The sequence below is a fragment of the Oncorhynchus keta genome, chromosome 34 (genome assembly GCF_023373465.1).
Source record: "Oncorhynchus keta strain PuntledgeMale-10-30-2019 chromosome 34, Oket_V2, whole genome shotgun sequence".
Taxonomy (NCBI): domain Eukaryota; kingdom Metazoa; phylum Chordata; class Actinopteri; order Salmoniformes; family Salmonidae; genus Oncorhynchus; species Oncorhynchus keta.
In genome coordinates, this window is record NC_068454.1 from 44,849,496 (window position 1) to 44,869,431 (window position 19,936).

The 19,936-nt window shown below is 41.5% G+C and overlaps 2 protein-coding genes across 3 annotated transcripts in view; both read left to right on the plus strand.

The window, feature by feature from the left end:
- The window catches only part of col6a3 (collagen, type VI, alpha 3), a 101,356-nt gene that overhangs the window by 11,704 nt on the left and 69,716 nt on the right, over window positions 1-19,936 (plus strand). The window contains exons 3-15 of the mRNA XM_052492649.1: window positions 67-663; window positions 5,017-5,610; window positions 5,920-6,555; window positions 6,691-7,281; window positions 7,376-8,035; window positions 10,022-10,612; window positions 10,844-11,443; window positions 12,409-12,555; window positions 16,626-17,225; window positions 17,362-17,512; window positions 17,884-17,957; window positions 18,067-18,678; window positions 18,986-19,585. Of these exons, the coding sequence (XP_052348609.1) occupies window positions 67-663; window positions 5,017-5,610; window positions 5,920-6,555; window positions 6,691-7,281; window positions 7,376-8,035; window positions 10,022-10,612; window positions 10,844-11,443; window positions 12,409-12,555; window positions 16,626-17,225; window positions 17,362-17,512; window positions 17,884-17,957; window positions 18,067-18,678; window positions 18,986-19,585 (6,453 nt within the window). The remainder of the gene's footprint in view (window positions 1-66; window positions 664-5,016; window positions 5,611-5,919; window positions 6,556-6,690; window positions 7,282-7,375; window positions 8,036-10,021; window positions 10,613-10,843; window positions 11,444-12,408; window positions 12,556-16,625; window positions 17,226-17,361; window positions 17,513-17,883; window positions 17,958-18,066; window positions 18,679-18,985; window positions 19,586-19,936) is intronic.
- LOC127915115 (collagen alpha-3(VI) chain) lies at window positions 11,618-15,558 on the plus strand. 2 transcript variants are annotated; one of them, XM_052493936.1, is made up of 4 exons: window positions 11,618-12,183; window positions 12,409-12,993; window positions 14,177-14,788; window positions 14,953-15,558. In XM_052493936.1, the coding sequence occupies exons 1-4, from the start codon at window positions 11,769-11,771 to the stop codon at window positions 15,552-15,554; spliced, it is 2,214 nt and encodes a 737-aa protein (XP_052349896.1). In that variant the 5' UTR covers window positions 11,618-11,768; the 3' UTR covers window positions 15,555-15,558. The 2 variants fall into 2 exon arrangements, with proteins under 2 accessions (XP_052349896.1, XP_052349897.1); XM_052493937.1 differs by lacking the exons at window positions 11,618-12,183; window positions 12,409-12,993 and having other exon boundaries at window positions 13,971-14,788.

Consider the following 19,936-nt stretch of genomic DNA (forward strand, 5'->3'; position numbering starts at 1 on the left):
CTTTCTCTGTTTTAATGCTTTCACGTTGCATTTTTTCCCCTGTTTTATCTCTCTCTCCCTTTTAAGCACAAGAGTCAGCTGACCTTGTACTCTTAATTGACGGATCTGAGAATGTTGGAGCGGCCAACTTCCCCCGCGTGCGCGATTTGGCCATGAAAGTCATTGAGGGCCTTGATGTGGGCAGGGACACAATTCGGGTGGCCGTGGCTCTGTACAGCGTGGACCCCGAGGTTCAGTTCTTTCTAAATACCTATGAGAACAAAGCCGCTGTCCTGGATGCAGTGAAGGCCATTCAGTTCACAGGCAACAATGAGGCTAACCTTGGAGCCGCCTTGGAGAAAGTCGCTGAGAGCCTGTTGAGTCCGGCATCAGGCGGCAGGGCAGAGGAGGGGGTGCCCCAAGCTCTGGTGGTTATCAGTGCTGGACCGTCCAATGACGATTTCAGTGCGGGTGACCGGGCTCTTAAGGCAGCAAGCGTTATCACGTTTGGCGTAGTGGTCGGCGGCACGGCCACCGCCGAGCTGGAGACTATCGCCACAGACAAGAGCTTTGTTCTGTCGGCCCCCGATTTCAGGGCAGTGGCAAGCATGGGTGACCAGCTGCTACCATACGTTAACGGGGTGGCCCAGGGTACCATTGTCGTTCTGAATGAATTCACAGAAGGTAGGTAAACTTCCATGCAAGGTGGGAGTGGGTTGAGGGTGCATGGAACATTTTTATTTTGTGTGTGTTGTAGCTGATTGCATACTTTAGGTACTTTAAGAATGATAAATTGCTAACACTTTACATGAAATCAAATCAAAGTGTATTGGTTGCATACTCAGTTTTGCAGACGTTATCGCAGGTGCAGCAAAATGCTTATGTTTCTAGCTCCAACAGTGCAGCAACATCTAGCAACACAATAGCAATACACACATAATCCAACAGTAAAACAAATTACAACAAATTAACATATCAGAACGAGGAATATCAGAACGAGCAATGTCAGAGGCCGGAATATAAATATGTACAGTATATAAATAGCCATGACTAGAATAAAAGATATACTATATATAGAGGGTAAAACAGTATTTAAACATTATTAATGTGACCAGTGTTCAATGCCCAGGTACATAGGGCAGCAGTCTCCAATGTGCAGGGTATAGTACCAAGTGGTAGCCGGCTAGTGACATTGTCTACGGTTCAGGGCAGGGTACTGGGTGGAGGCAAGCTAGTGATGACTGTTTATCAGACTCTCTGGCCCAGCTGTGATGCATATGTACAATCTCCGCCTTCTAGATGGTAGTAGGGTGAACAGACCGTGGCTCGGGTGGCTGAGGTCCTTGATGATTTTCTTGGCCTTGATATTCTTGAAGGGGGTATACATAATGCTGTCATGACACCTTACCTGTATAAGCGTTGCAATAACACTTTATTCAACATTATTCAAGAAAAATTCAAGTCCCTTAGAATAGCTTTTAAGTTTGTTCATTCGTAAAATGGAAACGTGTATACGCAGTACCCAACCCCCTGACACTCCACAGGGTTAGCCTAAGAGCATTAGCTACCCGTTGCTTATGCTTTGCTCAAGACCACAAATAGCAACACAACAAAAAGTAATTTAAAGACCCAATATGTAGACATTATTATAAATGCCTCACATATTAATCGTAATAAGACTATGCAATTAACCAATTAAATTAATTATGCGACTCCATAAGATAAATAGCAATTTGCAAGAACACCATAGTTAAGTTACAGTAATAGGCCATAAAGAAATGTCTGAGAGTGGAATTCTAAGTACAAATGTATTTAATTACTTTGCAAAATGAGTGGATTCACATACGGAAGAATGTACTCTGGTCAGATGAGACCTAAATGTAGCTGTTTGGCCATCAAGGAAAATGTCATGTCTGGTGCAATCCCAATACCTCTCATCACCCCGAGAAAACCATCTCCACAGTGAAGGATGTTGGTGGCAGCATCATGCTGTGTGGATGTTTTTCATCGGCAGGGGCTGGGAAACTAGTCAGAATTGAAGGAATGATGTATGGTGCTAAATACAGGGAAATTCGTGAGGGAAACCTGTTTCAGTCTTCCAGAGATTTGAGACTGGGAAGGAGGTTCACCTTCCAGCAGGACAATGACCCTAAGCATACTGCTAAAGCAACACTCGAGTGGTTTAAGGGAAAACATTTAAATGTCTTGGAATGGCCTAGTCAAAGCCCAGACCTCAATCCAATTGAGAATGTGTGGTATGATTTAAAGATCGCTGTACACCAGCGGAACCCATCCAACTTGAAGGAGCTGGAGCAGCTTTGCCTTGAAAAATGTGCATAAACCCCAGTGGCTAGATGTGCCAAGCTTATAGAGACATACCCCGAGAGACTTGTAGCTGTACTTGCTGCAAAAGGAGGCTCTACAAAGTATTGACTTATTTTTTTGGGGGGGTGAATAGTTATGCACACTCACGTTTTGATACAAGGTTGTAAGGCAACAAAATAGGAAAATTCCAAGGGTTCTGAATACTTTGTACAAGGCATTATTCCAAGCATTATCAGAGAAAGAGACAAAGAGAGACAAAGAAACCATGGCTTGTGCCATGGCCAATAGTTCATTGGAGGAAAGAAAGAAAAATAAAAATAATCTCACCACAGTAGGTCAGGAACGAAATAACAATTAATTTAAGAGCCTTTTACAATCATCTGAGTTGTTTGGATTCAAAATCTGAGTTGTTGACCAATAGCATTACTGTAAAGTTAATCTCCAATCACATATCAAACCTACAGAATGTAACTGCTTCTCAGAGGTGAGAAAAGGGGGGTTGGTAAGATCAACACAGAGAAGGCTGAATTCCTGAGAAGACAATCAAACTTTTTGCATAGACTGTTGACAGATAAGAAGAGTACATTTGGGGGCTGCCCTATATATGTAATTGTGAGACAGCAGGTGCTTGAAATTTGGGGTTTGAGGGTACACTCCTTACTTATCTCAATTGAATATATTAATCACATTTTTATATTGAAATAGTGGTAGATAACATTTCACAAATAGGACAATGCATTGTAATGAAATGTATGACAAAAAACAGATAGGTTAGCATCCTGACTTGATTTCTAACTTAAGCCAGATTGATAATAAGAAACAAACCTAACAAGTGCACAAGCATTACAAAACGTAGTTTTAACTGAATACTGAAATACCGCAGTTTAGCCAATTTGGCTATTTAGATCATGTGTAATCAGACTAGCTGACCTACAAAAGAGCAACATGATAACGTAGGTTTGGTATAGTTTAGTTACTGTAGTTGGTTAGATAAGCTTGTTGTCCCACTTGGATATAACAGTAGATGTCCGCGTATACGGTTAACTGGATCTTTACTTTACTGACTTTATTGTCCCCATGGTGAAATGTTGTTGCAGTATCATGTACATGTTAAACGTGGTGTTAACATACTGTAGAGAACAAATTGGCAATACAAAATGCATAACAGTTACATACAGTGTATTGTATACCAAATGAAAGAGACTTCTCTGATGGCCTTACTGGGTGGATAGCAACATTAGCCTGAGCTCTTTAGGAGAGATATGACACCTGACAAAAAGTATTGTCTAATTCTGTTTTTCTTGCTGGGGGGGGGTGCCCTATAACTACACCCAGAGTGGAGTAGTTCAGTCCAGGTACAGGGGGTGAGTTGGGTGTAAAATTATTTTGTGAGCCTTGATGGGGAGCCTGACCTCATCCAAGCCTGTCTGTTTGAATCTCAGCATATTTTTCTGTCTGACGGTGGCATTGCCAAACCAACAAACATTACACAAAAATGGTAAATGCTCTCAATGAAGATTTGGTAAACAGAGTCATTATAGTACAGTCAACATTAAAAAACTTTTGTGAAAGTACAGATCTACTGCAAATCTTTTCACCTCTTCCTGTGAAGAAATAACATTTTATTAGTATTACACAATTACACTCTTCTCCTAAACTAGTTTCATACACTGGTGGAAAAAGTACCCAATTGTCATACTTTAGTAAAAGTTAAGATACCTTAATAGAAAATTACTCAAGTAAAAGTGAATGTCACCCAGTAAAATACGACTTGACTAAAAGTCTAAAAATATTTTGTTTTAAATATACTTAAGTTTTAAAAGTAAATGTAATTGCTAAAATGTCCTTAAGTTTCAAAAGTAAAAGTATAAATCATTTCTAATTTATTGTTTGTTTTTTTACATTTACGGATAGCCAGGAGCACACTCCAACAGGGTAGCCTAGTGGTTAGAGTGTTGAACTAGTAACCGGAAGGTTGCAAGTTCAAACCCCCGAGCTGACAAGGTACAAGTCTGTCGTTCTGCCCCTGAACAGGCAGTTAACCCACTGTTCCCAGGCCGTCATTGAAAATAAGAATTTGTTCTTAACTGACTTGCCTAGTAAAATAAAAATAAATAAAATAAAAAACACTCAGATTTAATTTACAAACAAGCATTTGTGTTTAGTGAGTCCACCAGATCAGAGGCAGTAGGGATGACCAGGGATTTTATTTTGGACAATTTTCCTGTCGTACTAACCATTAAAATGTAACGAGTACTTTTGGGTGTCAATGAAAATGTTATTGCATAAAAAGTACATTATCTTCTTTAGGACTGTATTGAAATTAAATTTGCCAAAAATATGAATAGTAAAGTACAGATATCCCAAAAAACGACTTCAAATAAGTTTTACTTAAGTGCTTTACACCACTGGTAGCACACCATAAAATTAATCTAGAACACCTCCAAAATGGTACCATTCTGTAATTCCCAGAATGCTGTGCAGCTATGTTTACACATATGTTACACCTTTAGTAATACAGTGTGAATTCTACAATCCATTTTTGTGTGCCTTTCTTAAACATGGCATGCTTTGTGAATGCATTCATTCATGTTAACTATGGCATTAATTAATTAATCACATCTGTACTTAGGCTACCATTATTAAGTTAGCATAATAGTTAGCTTTTATCAGGGCTTTCTCTAACATGTGTAATTGTATTTTCTCTTTCAGCCTTGGAAGTGGGAAAAAGGGACATCATTTTTCTCATTGACAGCACTATGGGTGCCACAACGATCAACTCTCTTCGAGAGTTTATCAAAAGGTTTGTTGACACCATGCCAATCGGACCGGACCAGGTGCAAGTAGGTGTGGCCCAGTTCAGCAACGCTGCCAGACTGGAGATAGACCTGAACTCATATGGATCCAAGGAGGACCTGAATGCGGCTCTGGGAAGACTCAAGCCAAGACCGGGACAAGTGGTGAACATCGGGGTGGCCCTGGACTTTGTGAGGACCAACATGCTGAGGGCTGAAAAGGGGAGTCGTATTCAGCAGGGTGTGCCCCAGCTGGTGCTGTTGATGACCAGTAAAAAGTCCAGTGACAGTGTGGGGCAGGCTGCTGAGGCACTGCAGCGCATGGGGGTTCTGACCCTGGCCGCTGGCTCTAAGACTGCCGATGAGCAGGAGCTGAAGCAGATTGCCATTGATGAGAGTTTGGTGTTCATGCTGAAGGACTTCCGCATATTGCTTCGCAACCCACGGATGATTGTCTCTCTCCTCTCCACTCTATCTGGGGTTGTGGTGACTGAGGAACCCACAGAGCCAGGTAATGCTCCTCTCCTATTGTTACTAGGATTCATACTAGCTACTTACAAAAAATGTATACCTCACATGTCCGGTGGCATTTTCTTACCCCAAGACTCTAAAAGGCACAGGTATTAAACTCATTCCATGGAGGGCCGAGATTCTGCAGTTTTTCACTCCTCCATTGTATTTGATTGATCAATTAAGGTCACCGATTAGTTAGGAACTCCCCTCACCTAGGGCTTTATTCAAAATCACTGACATCTAATAGTTGTAGCTTGAATATTAGAATAGATGTAATGACAGTTTTTTCCTCCCCTTTTTTCCCCAGTGGTTGAAATTACAACAGTGCAGACCCAGCGAGTAGTCAGAGACATCGTCTTTATGGTGGATGGCTCTAGCTACATTGGGGGTGCCAATCTTCCATATGTGCGGGATTTCATTGTCGGCGTGGTAAACCTGCTGGACGTGCGGCCCGACAGGGTGCGCATTGGGCTTATGCAGTTTGCAGAGAACCCAAAGATCGAATTCTACCTGAACACACACAAAACAAAGCAAGATGTGCTGGCTAGAGTTGATCAGCTCAGGCTAATGGGAGGATCTGCTTTGAACACTGGAGCGGCTATGGATTATGCCCTCACCAACATGTTCCAGGCCTCGACTGGGTCACGTAAGAGGCAGGGTGTCCAACAGGTTCTTCTCCTGATCACTGGAGGCCCATCCCAGGATGAGGTTAAAAAGATTGCAGACAAAGTGGCTGTGGCGGGTGTACTGACCTTCACAGTCAGTGCCGGCCAGGCAGATGAGGCCTACTTGAAGACGGTCGCTTTCGTCCCTAACTTGGCTTACCATGAAAGCAGATTTTCTAGCCTACCAAGTGTTGTTGAACAGATCATGACTCCTTTGATTACTGTTGTCGGCGACACCGACATCTCAGTAACAGACATCGAAATAACCAAGGAACCTGGTAAGCTTTATGTTGTATTTGAGCTTTTATCAGTACATTTTGGATTTAACAGTGGATATTAAATATTTAAACATTTAAAATTGTATTAAAGACAGAACAAACTGAAAAGTAATGCCATTGACTCTTTTCTTACAGCAGTTGTTGGAGGTGAGAGGGATGTTGCATTCCTGATTGACGGCTCGGATAATGTCCGAGCAGATTTCCCCTACATCCGGGACTTTATCATCAAAGTCATTGAGCCTCTTGATATTGGACAAGATAGAGTACGGATTTCAGTTGTCCAACATAGTGAGAGGCCAGCTCCCAACTTCTACCTGAATACATATAAGGATAAGGCTGAAGTGTTAAGGGCTGTTAATGATCTAAGACTGGCCGGTGGAAGGAGTCTAAACACCGGAATGGCCTTGAAATTCATGAAGGACACTATCCTGTCCCCGGTTCATGGTAGCCGTGCGGCCCAAAATGTCCCCCAGTTTTTGATAGTTTTGACTGGAGGCAAGTCAAAGGATAGTGTGAAGGAATCTGCTAGCTCTTTAAAGACCTATGGAGTGGTACTGTTTGGCGTTGGTGTCAAGGATGCAGACCCTAAGCAAATTGAGGCCATTTCTCACAACCCATCCTTTGCTTTCAATGTGAAGGAATTCAGCCAGCTCAATATGGTACAACAAAGGCTCAATAGCTATGTGAGCCTTCCCAAGGAAGAGCTGAAGGTCATTCTGGACCAAGGTAAGCAAAAGCTTTTGTCATGTTCTGTGTTGATGATGCTCTTTGTGCTGTGATGTATTTTTCTTCTAAACGTGCCTTGTTTGTTGTGTCTTAGCCTCGGTTCATGCTTATGCTATCTCAGTTCATACTGATGCTGTGAAAAGAGATATTGTATTCCTGCTGGATGGTTCTGATGGCACAAGGAGTGGATTCCCAGCAGTGCGAGATTTTATTCAAAGTATAGTGGGTAAACTATCTGTGGAGGAGAACAGAGACAGAGTTTCTGTGGTTCAGTACGCTGACAAACCAGAGGCCCATTTCTATCTAAACTCTCACAAAACAAAGGATGCCATTATTAATGCCATAAGTAAAATGAGGCACAAGGGTGGAAGGAACCTAAACACTGGGGCAGCTCTCCAGTTTGTAAGACACCGTGTCTTTACAGCCTCCTCTGGCAGTAGACGACTGGAAGGTGTGCCCCAAATTCTGATCCTTTTGACTAGCAAGAAATCCAGAGATGATGTTAAGGGTCCTGCTGTAGCTCTTAAAGATCTGGAAATTGTGTCATTGGGGGTCGGAGTTGGGGACGCCAATGTCCGTGAATTGGAAATGATTTCCTTCCAACCTGGTTTCACATACCAGGTCACCGAGTTCTCTGAGCTGCCCACAATCCAGCCACAGCTTGTTGCTGCGCTCAAAAGCCTGTCGAAAGACACCGAAGAATCAGTAGCTCCTGGGATTCCTGATGTGACACCTGGGATTCCTGATTTAGTAGGTAAGAACTTCAGCTTGGATCTGAGTATGCTAAATACAAGATATATACCATATTCTTTATCTTTGGAACAATGCTGAAGTTGAAGCATTGTAAATACATAGATACCTAAGCCTTTCATAAACATAGTCTCAGTAGAGTATTTCCTGCTATCTCGATACATGTTATGCATTTTGGTGAAAGATGCTAGTATTTGGTTGCATGATTGAAAAAATAGTATTTTAAAATGTCTTTATTCAGAGTATTTATTGGCTTTTTATTCTCTTAAACCAAAACAATTTCCCCCCATTTCACTCTGTTCTCTCTCTTTATCTCTTACCTCAACCATGTATGGAGAAACTATACCAACTTTTTTTGAAAAGATTATTCCTTGTTGTTCTGCTTGTGATGATACCTTTCAGAACAGTAGTTTAGTGCTCCCAAAACCTGCATACACTACTCCAGATTATCATACACCCTTGCAAATATGCATGTGAATGTGTATTGAGACAGATAACTAACCACAACTGTAATTTTGCAGTAATTTCTTCTGTCAGTGATATTTTTCAACTGATATGCCTGGTGTTCAGATTCAGCTTCAAACATTCCTAACAATGTTTAATTTTTTAAAACATTTACATGCCTTTTATTTTTTCCCAACCTTTATTTAACTAGGCAAGTCCGCTAAGAACAAAATCTTACTTACAATGGCGGCCTACATGCCTTTTCTATAATATATTTGTTAGTCAATGTATTCCATTTTTATCTATCTTCACTACCTACTTGATACAGAGAACATCAAAAGGGATATAGTGTTTCTCCTTGACAGTTCAGATGACTCCAGAACTGGATTGCCTGCCATTAGAGAGTTTATACGAAGAATGGCCAATGAACTTGACATTGATGGGGACAATGTTCGAGTTCCTGTTGTGCAAAACATTGACGATGCTCTGGAATACTTCCGCCTTAAAGCTCACAAAACCAAAAGGGCTGTCATCTGCGCTGTTAGAAGCCTAAGGCATAAAGGAGGAAGACCCCGCAACACTGGAGCAGCTCTTCAGTTTGTTAAGGACAGTGTTTTCACTGCCTCGTCCGGGAGTCGGCATCTGGAAGAGGTTCCCCAGATTTTGTTTTTGTTAACTGCTGGAGAGTCTAATGATGACTTCACAGCTGCTGCATCTGATCTGAAACATCTTGGGGTTCTTTCTTTTGCCATTCGGATGAAACATGTAAGGCAAGAGGAGCTTCGATGCATTGCCTACTCTTCCAGATTTCTTTTCAACCTACCCGTCTTTGGTGAACTTTTGTCCATACAGCTGGAGATCCTTGCCTTTGTCCAATTTGTCCAATATACACCTACTCATAATTATACAAACACAACATCAGAGATGGTCCTGGGAGGGTTACTGTTTTGCAAAGACATTTCTATTGGCATACAAATTCCAAATCTCCGCTTTCTTGTTCCACATTCCAGAAACATCATGCTTTTCTTGATTGTTTAAAATCAGGAAACTGTGCTTTTCTGGTCCTTTCTGTTTAAGCTCTCTCTTGAACCAATTATACAGTATATCATTGTCTAGTTGATTTACACTAGTTTAGATTATCCGCTGTCTTAAGCATATAATCTTCGTCTTCCTTCATGGAAGGAGTGTTTGATTTCACATCTTGACATATTTTTCCTGAAACTGAAAATCTCGCTCGACAAACCTTAAATATTTTGTCATTTGAGACCTTTTTAAATCCCTTTAATTTCACATCCTATTTCTTTGTATTGTTGCATTGATGAACATGGTTACAAGGCTTGGCAATATTTATAGAGCTTATGTAATGACCTGAAAGTCATCATAGTTCAAATATATATAATGGATAATATTTCTGACCATGTGTTTACTACATTCTATTGATATGCCGTCCTTGTGCATGTATATCTGCCTGGCCTAGTATCTGTCATGGTTTTATTATTAAATTATTATTAAATAGGTCATTCAATGTTTTCTTTTGTTGAATTAGATGCTGCACAGAGAGACATAGTGTTCCTTTTGGATGGATCTGATGATACTAGGAGTGGATTTCCAGCCATGCTTGGCTTTGTTCAAAGAGTAGTGGAAAATGTCAATGTTGGAGAGAACAAAGATCGAGTTTCTGTGGTCCAGTACAGCCGAAATCCAGAGGCCCATTTCTTACTGAACACATATCCAGAAAAACAAAGTGTTCTAAGTTCTATTCGAAGCCTAAAGCACAAAGGGGGTAGACCACTCAACACTGGGGCAGCCCTCCAGTATGTAAAGGACAACGTCTTTACTTCCTCCTCTGGAAGCAGAGGCCAAGAAGGCGTCCCTCAGATACTGATACTGCTGAGTGGTGGCAGATCTCAAGATGATGTTGGAGGTGCTGCTGTTGCTTTGAAACAGAACAGAATTGTACCATTCTGTATTGGTACAAGGAATGCAGACATATTAGAGCTCCAAATAATAGCTCGTTTCCCCTCCTATGCTCTTTCTGTCCCTTGGTTCGATGGCCTTGAAAGTATTGAACAGCAGCTTTTGTCACTTGTAAAAAGGGTCCCTCGTCAGCCAAGAGTTTATCAACAAACGGTAGTAGGTAAGGAGTTATTTCTCTACCTCTCTTCATTAGCCATTTAATCTGTCACATTTCAGGTTGATACCTTCTTGCTGAAAATAGCTGGATGTGTTACCCAGTACATTCATGATACTATTTTAAGCATGCCTGGTGAAAAATGTAGCTATCACTATCTAGTCACAAATATACATTTCCATGATCTTTCTTTATAATTTTACCTGCAAATGACATTTTATTCATATGAATCTCTAGATAAAACTGAATCCAAACAACGGGATGTTGTTTTTTTACTGGATGGCTCTGATGAAACTCTAAATGGATTTGAGGCTATGCGTGATTTTGTGCAAAGACTAGTGGAGAAACTCACTGTGGAGGAGAACAAAGATCGAGTCTCTGTTGTCCAGTACAGCAGAGAACCAGAGGCCCAATTCTATCTGAATACTTACACAACAAAGGAAGATGTTGTTGACACTGTAAGAGGCCTGAGGCACAAAGGAGGGAGACCCCTCAACACTGGGGCAGCTCTCCAGTATGTCAGGGACAATGTCTTTATTGCCTCCTCCGGAAGCAGACGCCAAGAGGGCATCCCTCAAATTCTGGTTCTATTGAGTGGGGGAAGGTCCAATGATGATGTTCGAAATGCAGTTACAAACTTGAAAGAAATTGGTGTCATGGCAATAGTGGTTGGAATGAGGAATGCCGATATACTTGAGCTTCAAACAATTTCATATGAACCTAGCTATGCTTTCTCTGCTACACATTACAACGATCTCCCAAACATTCAACAGCAAGTAATATCTGCTGTTGAGAGAGTTGAAATGACCGCTACTAACTTGCCAACAACATTAATAGGTAAGACTGCAATCATCAGTTATGCTGTAGTTGGTCAATTCAGTTAGTATAATATTGATGTATTTAATTTAAAAGTTTATTGAATTCCCTAAATGTATATGCAAAATGTTATTAACCAATTTTGTAAATGCTTATAGATGCATCAAATGATACCAGGAGGGACATTGTATTTTTACTTGATGGTTCGGATGATTCCCGAAGAAGATTTACAGATATTCAAGACTTTATTCAGAGAGTTGTGGAAAAACTCAATGTAGATGGGAACAAAGATCATGTGTCTGTGGTTCAATATAGTGACACAGCAGAGGTCAATTTTAAGTTGGGTATGCATTCAAAAAAAGATTCTGTTCTTGATGCTGTAAGAGGTCTGAGGCACAAAGGAGGAAGTCCTCTAAATACTGGAACAGCTCTCCAGTACGTGAGGAGCAATGTCTTTACTGCCTCCAATGGAAGTAGAAGCCTGCAAGGTGTTCCACAGATACTGATACTGCTGAGTGGTGGAAGATCGAGAGATGATATCAGAACCCCTGTCACAAAGCTCAAAGAAATGGGAGTAATTTCAATTTGTATTGGCACAGGAGATGCCGACACCCTTGAACTACAAACGATATCTCATGAACCTAATTACGCCCTTTCTATTACTGATTTCGAAGACCTTCCCACAATTCAGGGAGAATTGTTGTCATTGTTAACAGAAGCATCCCATCAACTCGTGCCAACTGTCCCTACCATGCATTTTGGTAAGCTGTAGCCATTTCTATTTTTCTGTAATGGCATGTGTTCTCTGTATTCTGGTAAAGGATCTTATCTATGTTATTACATGTCCTTTGAGGAAAATATAGATGTGTGTCTAAGGTGTTTCTCCTTAAAAGAATAAGGTTATGCTAGCAATGACCTTGCTTCTGTGCCCTCTCAGAAAAGTGGCTTTCCTTTCTCTCTGCAACCATTCTTTATCTTCATTTCAGAATCTGACAAAAAGGATGTTGTATTTCTCATTGACGGATCTGACGACTCTAGAACTGGCTTTGCTGGGATTCGCCGCTTTGCAGAGAAAGTAGTGGAGAGTCTTAATGTGGAGGAAAATGGCGACCGGGTGGCCCTTGTTCAGTACAGTCGGGATGCCACACCCAATTTCTATCTGAATTCATACTCTTCTAAAAATGATGTGCTTAATTCAATAAGATCCATGAGGCACAAAGTTGGAAGACTCCTCAACACTGGCACAGCACTGCAGTTTGTGAGAGACACTGTCTTTACTGCTTCAGCTGGAGGCAGACGTGCAGAGGGTGTGCCTCAATATCTATTTGTTTTCAGTGGTGGGAGATCTAGTAATGACTTAAGGGGACCTGCGCAGTCATTGAGAGGGGATGGAGTAAGAACATTTAGCTTCGGAACAAGGAATGCTGATACATTGGAGTTACAAAGCATATCTTTTACACCAGCACACTCTTTTTCTGTTGCCAATTTTAACAAGCTTGACGGGATACACTCTTCCGTGGCTGCTGTAATGAGTGGTGTTAAGGAAACAACTGATATTTCAACTGTCATTGGTAAGATTATTAAGATACGCTACCGTTCAAGTTTGTGGTAAGTTAGAAATGTCCTTGTTTTTGAAAGAAAAGACTATTTTTCCACCATTAAAATAACATATAATTGATCAGAAATACAGTGTAGACATTATAAACAACCATCATTCCTGCACATTGTGTTAGCTAATCCAAGTGCAAACGGGCTCTATCCAGAATAGAAAGAGGAGTGGGAGGCCCCGGGGCACAACTGAGCAAGAGGACAATTAGAGTGTCTAGTTTGAGAAACAGATGCCTCACAAGTCCTCAACTGGCAGCTTCATTTAATAGTACCCGCAAAACACCAGTCTCAACGTCAACAGTGACGAGGCGACCCCGGGATGCTGGCCTTCTAGACACTCTAATGTACTTGTCCTCTTGCTCAGTTGTGCCCCAGGGCCTCCCACTCCTCTTTCTATTCTGGTTATAGCCAGTTTGTGCTGTTCTGTGAAGGGAGTAGTACACAGCATTGTACCAATTGGCAATTTCTCGCATGGAATAGCCTTCATTTCTCAGAACAAGAATAGACTGATGAGTATCAGAAGAAAGGTCTTTGTTTCTAGCCATTTTGAGCCTGTACTCAAACCCACAAATGCTGATGCTCCAGATACTCAACTAGTCTAAGGAAGGCCAGTTGTATTGCTTCTTTAATCAGCAGAACAATATTCAGCTGTGCTAACATCATTGCAAACGGGTTTTCTAATGATCAATTCGCCTTTTAATATGATCAACTTGGATTAGCTATCACAATGTGCCATTGGAACACAGGAGTGAAGGTTGCTGATAATGGGCCGCTGTACGCCTATGTAGATATTCCATTTTTAAATATCTGCCGTTTCCTGCTACAATTGTCATTTAAAACATTAACAAAGTCTACACTGTATTTCTGATCAATTTGATGTTATTTAAATGGACAAAAATTTGGCTTTTCTTTAAAAAACAAGGATATTTATAATTGACCACAAACTTTTGAACGGTAGTGTATATTTCACTGTCACTTAAGGCTTTTTAAATCCAAGATTGTAATACATTTACAGTAGTTTACTGAGATTATTCTAAATCACAGTATTAGAGAGCAGCATTGACATACTATTGGATACAAAACGATTTGATTTCAGAACAGATGTGCAGTATATATGGACCTAATTATTATTTTTGCTCATTTTAGACAATTCAACTTTGTTGACATCAGATATCCAGTTGGTGGATGGGGTCGACGTTGTATTTTTACTTGATGGAACTGATAAGATGCGAGAAAGTGTCCAATCAATACGTGATTTTCTTGGACAATTTGTTGAACATCTCGAAATTGGGCCTGACAAAACACATGTTGCTGTGATCCAGTACAGTGACAAACCCACCACTAATTTCCTATTGAACACATACTCATCTAAGAGTGATATCATGGCAAAAGTACGCAATATCAATATTGAAGGAGGAAGGTCCCTCAACACTGGGGAAGCTCTTGATTTTGTTAAAAACAATGTATTTACTGCCTCCTCTGGAAGCAGACTCCAAGAGGGCATTCCTCAGATCCTGATACTGCTAAGTGGGGAGAAATCTCAGGATGATGTTCTGGTTCCATCTGAGAGTCTGAAGGCAGATGGGATTGTGCTTTTGACTGTTGGGGTCAAAGACGCAGATGGAGCGGAGATGCAGAGCATTGCATACAGTCCTAATCAGGCATATCTTCTGAGAGAGTTTTCTGACCTCTCTCTTGTTAGACAACAGTTACTCTCAGCAATTGTCTCTCACAAAGATGTAGCAAGACCAGGTTTAGGTAAGTGAAACGGAGTACAATATCAAGCAATTTCTTTGAAAACATTTATAAAATAAGTTGTTTTTCAATCATTTTCAAAATATAGTATGTAGCTTATACTGTAGCATGAAATGTATATTATGTACTGTGCACAATTAGCTGATTTTGGTTAATTTTCATTCTAGTTCAAGGCACCAGTGTGAAAAGAGACATTGTTTTCCTCCTTGATGGATCCGATGATGTTAGGAGCAGATTCACAGAAATACGAGAGTTTGTTGCGAAAGTGGTGGAAAAGTTTGATGTGGACCAAGGAAAAGATCAAGTTGCTGTTGTGCAGTACAGCAACAGTGCAGCAGTGAACTTTAACCTGAATTCTTACAAGACAAGAGATGATGTGCTTACAGCAGTCAGAAATCTAAGACCAAAAGGCGGGAGGCCTCAATATACTGGCACAGCCCTCCAGTTTGTGAAGGACAATGTCTTTACTAATAATGCTGGAAGTAGACGTCACGAGGGTGCTCAACAGATCCTAGTGCTACTGACTGGTGGCAGATCGAGAGATTCTCCTCGAGGTCCTTCCAGGGCACTCAAGAATTTGGGGGTTGTAACATTTGCCATTGGATCAAGGATGACTGATTTGGTTGAAATGCAATCAATATCATCTCTTCCAAATTATTCTTATTCAGTCCCTGATTTTGCAAACCTTCAAAACATCCAGAAAAATTTGGAGACACATCTTGCTCAAGTGAGACCACAAGAAGAAACGAGAGTTGGTAAGAAATATTAAACTGTACTGGTGACTTACTGTAAATGTTGAATATCTTTATTTGATTTTTGAAAAGAACAACATAAATTATTTAAATGTTAAACAGGTCATGTGTTTTTAATTGAATTGTTTTATGTATTGCATTAATTTATGGTTTATTGGACAGTGGAAACAGTGGGAAATGACGGAAATAGGAGAGATATTGTGTTTCTTCTGGATGGATCAGATAACACCAGAAAAGAATTCCCAGCAATTCGTGATTTCCTCCACAAAATCATTGAAAATCTCAACGTGGAAGAAAACAATGACAGAGTGGCTGTGGTACAATTTAGTAACTTGGCAGTGGCACATTTTTATTTGAATTCATTTCTGAGAAAGGAAGACATGTTGAAATCTGTGAGGGGGCTCTCACATAAAGGAGGAAGACCCCTTAATACTGGAGCAGCTCTGAAGTTTGTGAAAGAAAATGTCTTTACAAGCTCCTCTGGGAGTAGATACTTGGAGGGGGTGAAACAAATACTCATTCTGATAAGTAGTGGACGGTCAAGAGACAATGTGGAGGCACCAGCCTCTGCTCTTAAGGAACATGGGGTCTTGGTGTTTGGAATTGGAACCCGGAGCTCTGATAGCAGAGAATTACAGAATATATCCTATGACCCCAGTTATGCTCTCTCAGTGTCTGAATTTACTGACCTCCCCAACATCCATCAGCAGCTTCTTTCTGCTATGAGCACTGTCATTGTACAGGTCACAACCATGACACCGACACTAATACCAAAAATTCTAGGTAAGAAACATATGGTTTTGATCAGTTCCATTTTCACTCTTACATCAGGATTTGAGTATTTGATAGCTTTGACATTTTAGGTAGATGCCTCCCGAAGCCTTTCATGTTGGATTTATTTCATACCTCTGTAGGAATGTTCTCTATGATAGCACTCAGTCCAATGCACACATTGCTACTTTCTTTGAATGTTTGTTTGAGGTTAGGGAAAGGGATGACTGTCATGTGAAGGAAGCAGCTTTGTCCTGTTTTCCCTTACCTATGTATCATTTAATAAAACTATTTTTCTGAACATTCACATTCTCTAGTTGAGAGTCAGGCTCCCAGGAGGGATGTCGTTTTCTTGCTGGATGGATCTGATGGCACTAGGAGTGGATTCCCAGCAATGCGGGACTTTGTTCAAAGAGTAGTGGAGACACTCGTTGTGGATGAGGACAAAGATCGCGTGGCTGTGGTCCAGTACAGTAGAGATCCAGCCGCCCAATTCTATCTGAACACATACACAACAAAAGGAGAGATTCTCAACACTGTAAGAGGTCTGAGACACAAAGGTGGGAGACCTCTCAACACTGGAGCAGCTCTCCAGTATGTGAGAGACAATGTCTTGACTGCCTCCTCCGGAAGTCGACGCACTGAAGGTGTTCCACAGTTACTGATTCTGCTGAGTGGTGGAAGGTCCTTTGACAATGTTGACACTCCAGCTTCTGCTCTGAAGGAGCTTGGGGTCTTGATCTTTGGAATTGGAACAAGGAGCTCTGATAGCAGAGAATTGCAGAGGATATCACATGATCCCAGTTACGCTCTGTCTGTCTCTGACTTCACTGACCTTCCAAACATCCTGCAGCAACTTCTGTCCTCAGTGGAGTCAGTTGTTATTGACGTTACGCCAGAATCGACAACAGATTTAGGTATGTGTCATCACTGTTAATTGAGAGTCAGGAAGTGTTAGTAAAATGTCAGCTGAGTCTTAGAAACAACGGTATAATTTGACCACAAGCCCCACTTTTCAACTGTCTGATTGACATAATCTATTTATTTTCTCAGTTGATCATGACACCTCCAGAAAGGATGTGGTATTCCTTGTGGATGGTTCTGATGGCACAAGGAATGGATTCCCAGCAATGCGTGATTTTGTTCAGCGAGTAGTGGGGCAACTCAATGTGGGAGGAGACAAAGACCGCGTTTCTGTTGTCCAGTACGGTAGAGATCAAGAAGTTAATTTCTATCTGAACACATACACCACAAAGGAGGACATTCTTAACACTGTGAGAAGTCTGAGGCACAGAGGAGGTAGACCCCTTAACACTGGGGCAGCCCTCCAATACGTAAGGGACAACGTCCTTACTGCCTCCTCTGGAAGCAGAAGCCAAGAGGGCGTCCCTCAGATGCTGATACTGCTTAGTGGGGAAGGTCCAGTGATAATGTTGACATACCAGCTTCTGCCCTGAAAGACAGTGGGGTCTTGATCTTTGGCATTGGAACCAGAAATTCCAGCAGAGAGGTTCGAGGGATTGCCACTGATCCTAGTTTTTCCCAGTCTGTTTCTGAATTCACTGACCTCCCCAGCATCCAGGAGCAGTTTTTCTCCACACTCATAACTGTACAAGTTGAGGCCACACCCAAAACCCCAACAGTCATAGGTAAGAACGGATGCGTTATCTAGGACAACGAAAACAACACACATATTTCAGTCTCAGGTTCAATGAAGCAATGCTAACATATTTTCTGTTTTGTTTCTGAAACTCTTAGTGGACCAAAGCATTGCCAGAAAGGATGTAGTATTCCTGCTGGATGGTTCTGATGGCACTAGGAATGGCTTTCCAGCAATGCGTGACTTTGTTCAAAGAGTGGTAGAGAAACTCACTGTGGAGGAGAACAGAGATCGAGTCTCTGTGGTCCAGTATAGCAAAGAATCAGAGGCCCACTTCTATCTGAACACTTACACAACAAAGGAAGACGTTGTGGACACCGTAAGAGGCCTGAGGCACAAAGGAGGGAGACCCCTCAACACTGGGGCAGCTCTCCAGTATGTCAGGGACAATGTCTTTATTGCCTCCTCCGGAAGTAGGCGCCTTGAAGGTGTTCCACAGATTCTGATATTGCTGAATGGTGGAAGGTCCTTTGACAATGTAGATACACCAGCGTCTGCTCTCAAGGAGCTTGGTGTCTTAGTGTTTGGAATTGGAACAAGGAGCTCTGATAGCAGAGAATTACAAAAAATATCCTATGACCCCAGTTATGCTCTTTCCGTGTCTGAATTTACTGACCTCCCCAACGTCCAACAGCAGCTTCTTTCTGCTATGGGCACTGTCATTGTACAGGTCACAACCATGACACCAACAGTAAAACCAACAATTCTAGGTAAGATAAATATGGTTTTGATCAGTTCCATTTTCACTCTTACAATAAGATATAAGTATTTGATACCTTTGACATTTTAGGTAGATGCCTCCCGAGGCCTTTCATGTTGGATTTATTTTGTACCTCTGTAGGAATGTTCTCTATGATAGCACTCAGTCCAATGCACACATTGACACTTTCTTTGTATGGTTGTTTGAGATTTGGGAAAGGGATGACTGTCATGTGAAGGAAGCAGCTTTGTCCTGTTTTTCCCTTACCTATGCATCATTTAATAAAACTATTTTTTCTGAACATTCACATTCTCTAGTTGAGAGTCAGGCTCCCAGGAGGGATGTCGTGTTCTTGCTGGATGGATCTGATGGCACTCGGAGTGGATTCCCAGCAATGCGGGACTTTGTTCAAGGAGTAGTGGAGACACTCGGCGTGGATGAGAACAAAGATCGCGTGGCTGTGGTCCAGTACAGTAGAGATCCAGCCGCCCAATTCTATCTGAACACATACACAACAAAAGGAGAGATTCTCAACACTGTAAGAGGTCTGAGACACAAAGGTGGGAGACCTCTCAACACTGGAGCAGCTCTCCAGTATGTGAGAGACAATGTCTTGACTGCCTCCTCCGGAAGTCGACGCACTGAAGGTGTTCCACAGTTACTGATTCTGCTGAGTGGTGGAAGGTCCTTTGACAATGTTGACACTCCAGCTTCTGCTCTGAAGGAGCTTGGGGTCTTGATCTTTGGAATTGGAACAAGGAGCTCTGATAGCAGAGAATTGCAGAGGATATCACATGATCCCAGTTACGCTCTGTCTGTCTCTGACTTCACTGACCTTCCAAACATCCAGCAGCAACTTCTGTCCTCGGTGGAGTCAGTTGTTATTGATGTTACGCCAGAATCGACAACAGATTTAGGTATGTGTCATCACTGTTAATTGAGAGTCAGGAAGTGTTAGTAAAATGTCAGCTGAGTCTTAGAAACAACGGTATAATTTGACCACAAGCCCCACTTTTCAACTGTCTGATTGACATAATCTATTTATTTTCTCAGTTGATCATGACACCTCCAGAAAGGATGTGGTATTCCTTGTGGATGGTTCTGATGGCACAAGGAATGGATTCCCAGCAATGCGTGATTTTGTTCAGAGAGTAGTGGGGCAACTCAATGTGGGAGGAGACAAAGACCGCGTTTCTGTTGTCCAGTACGGTAGAGATCAAGAAGTTCATTTCTATCTGAACACATACACCACAAAGGAGGACATTCTT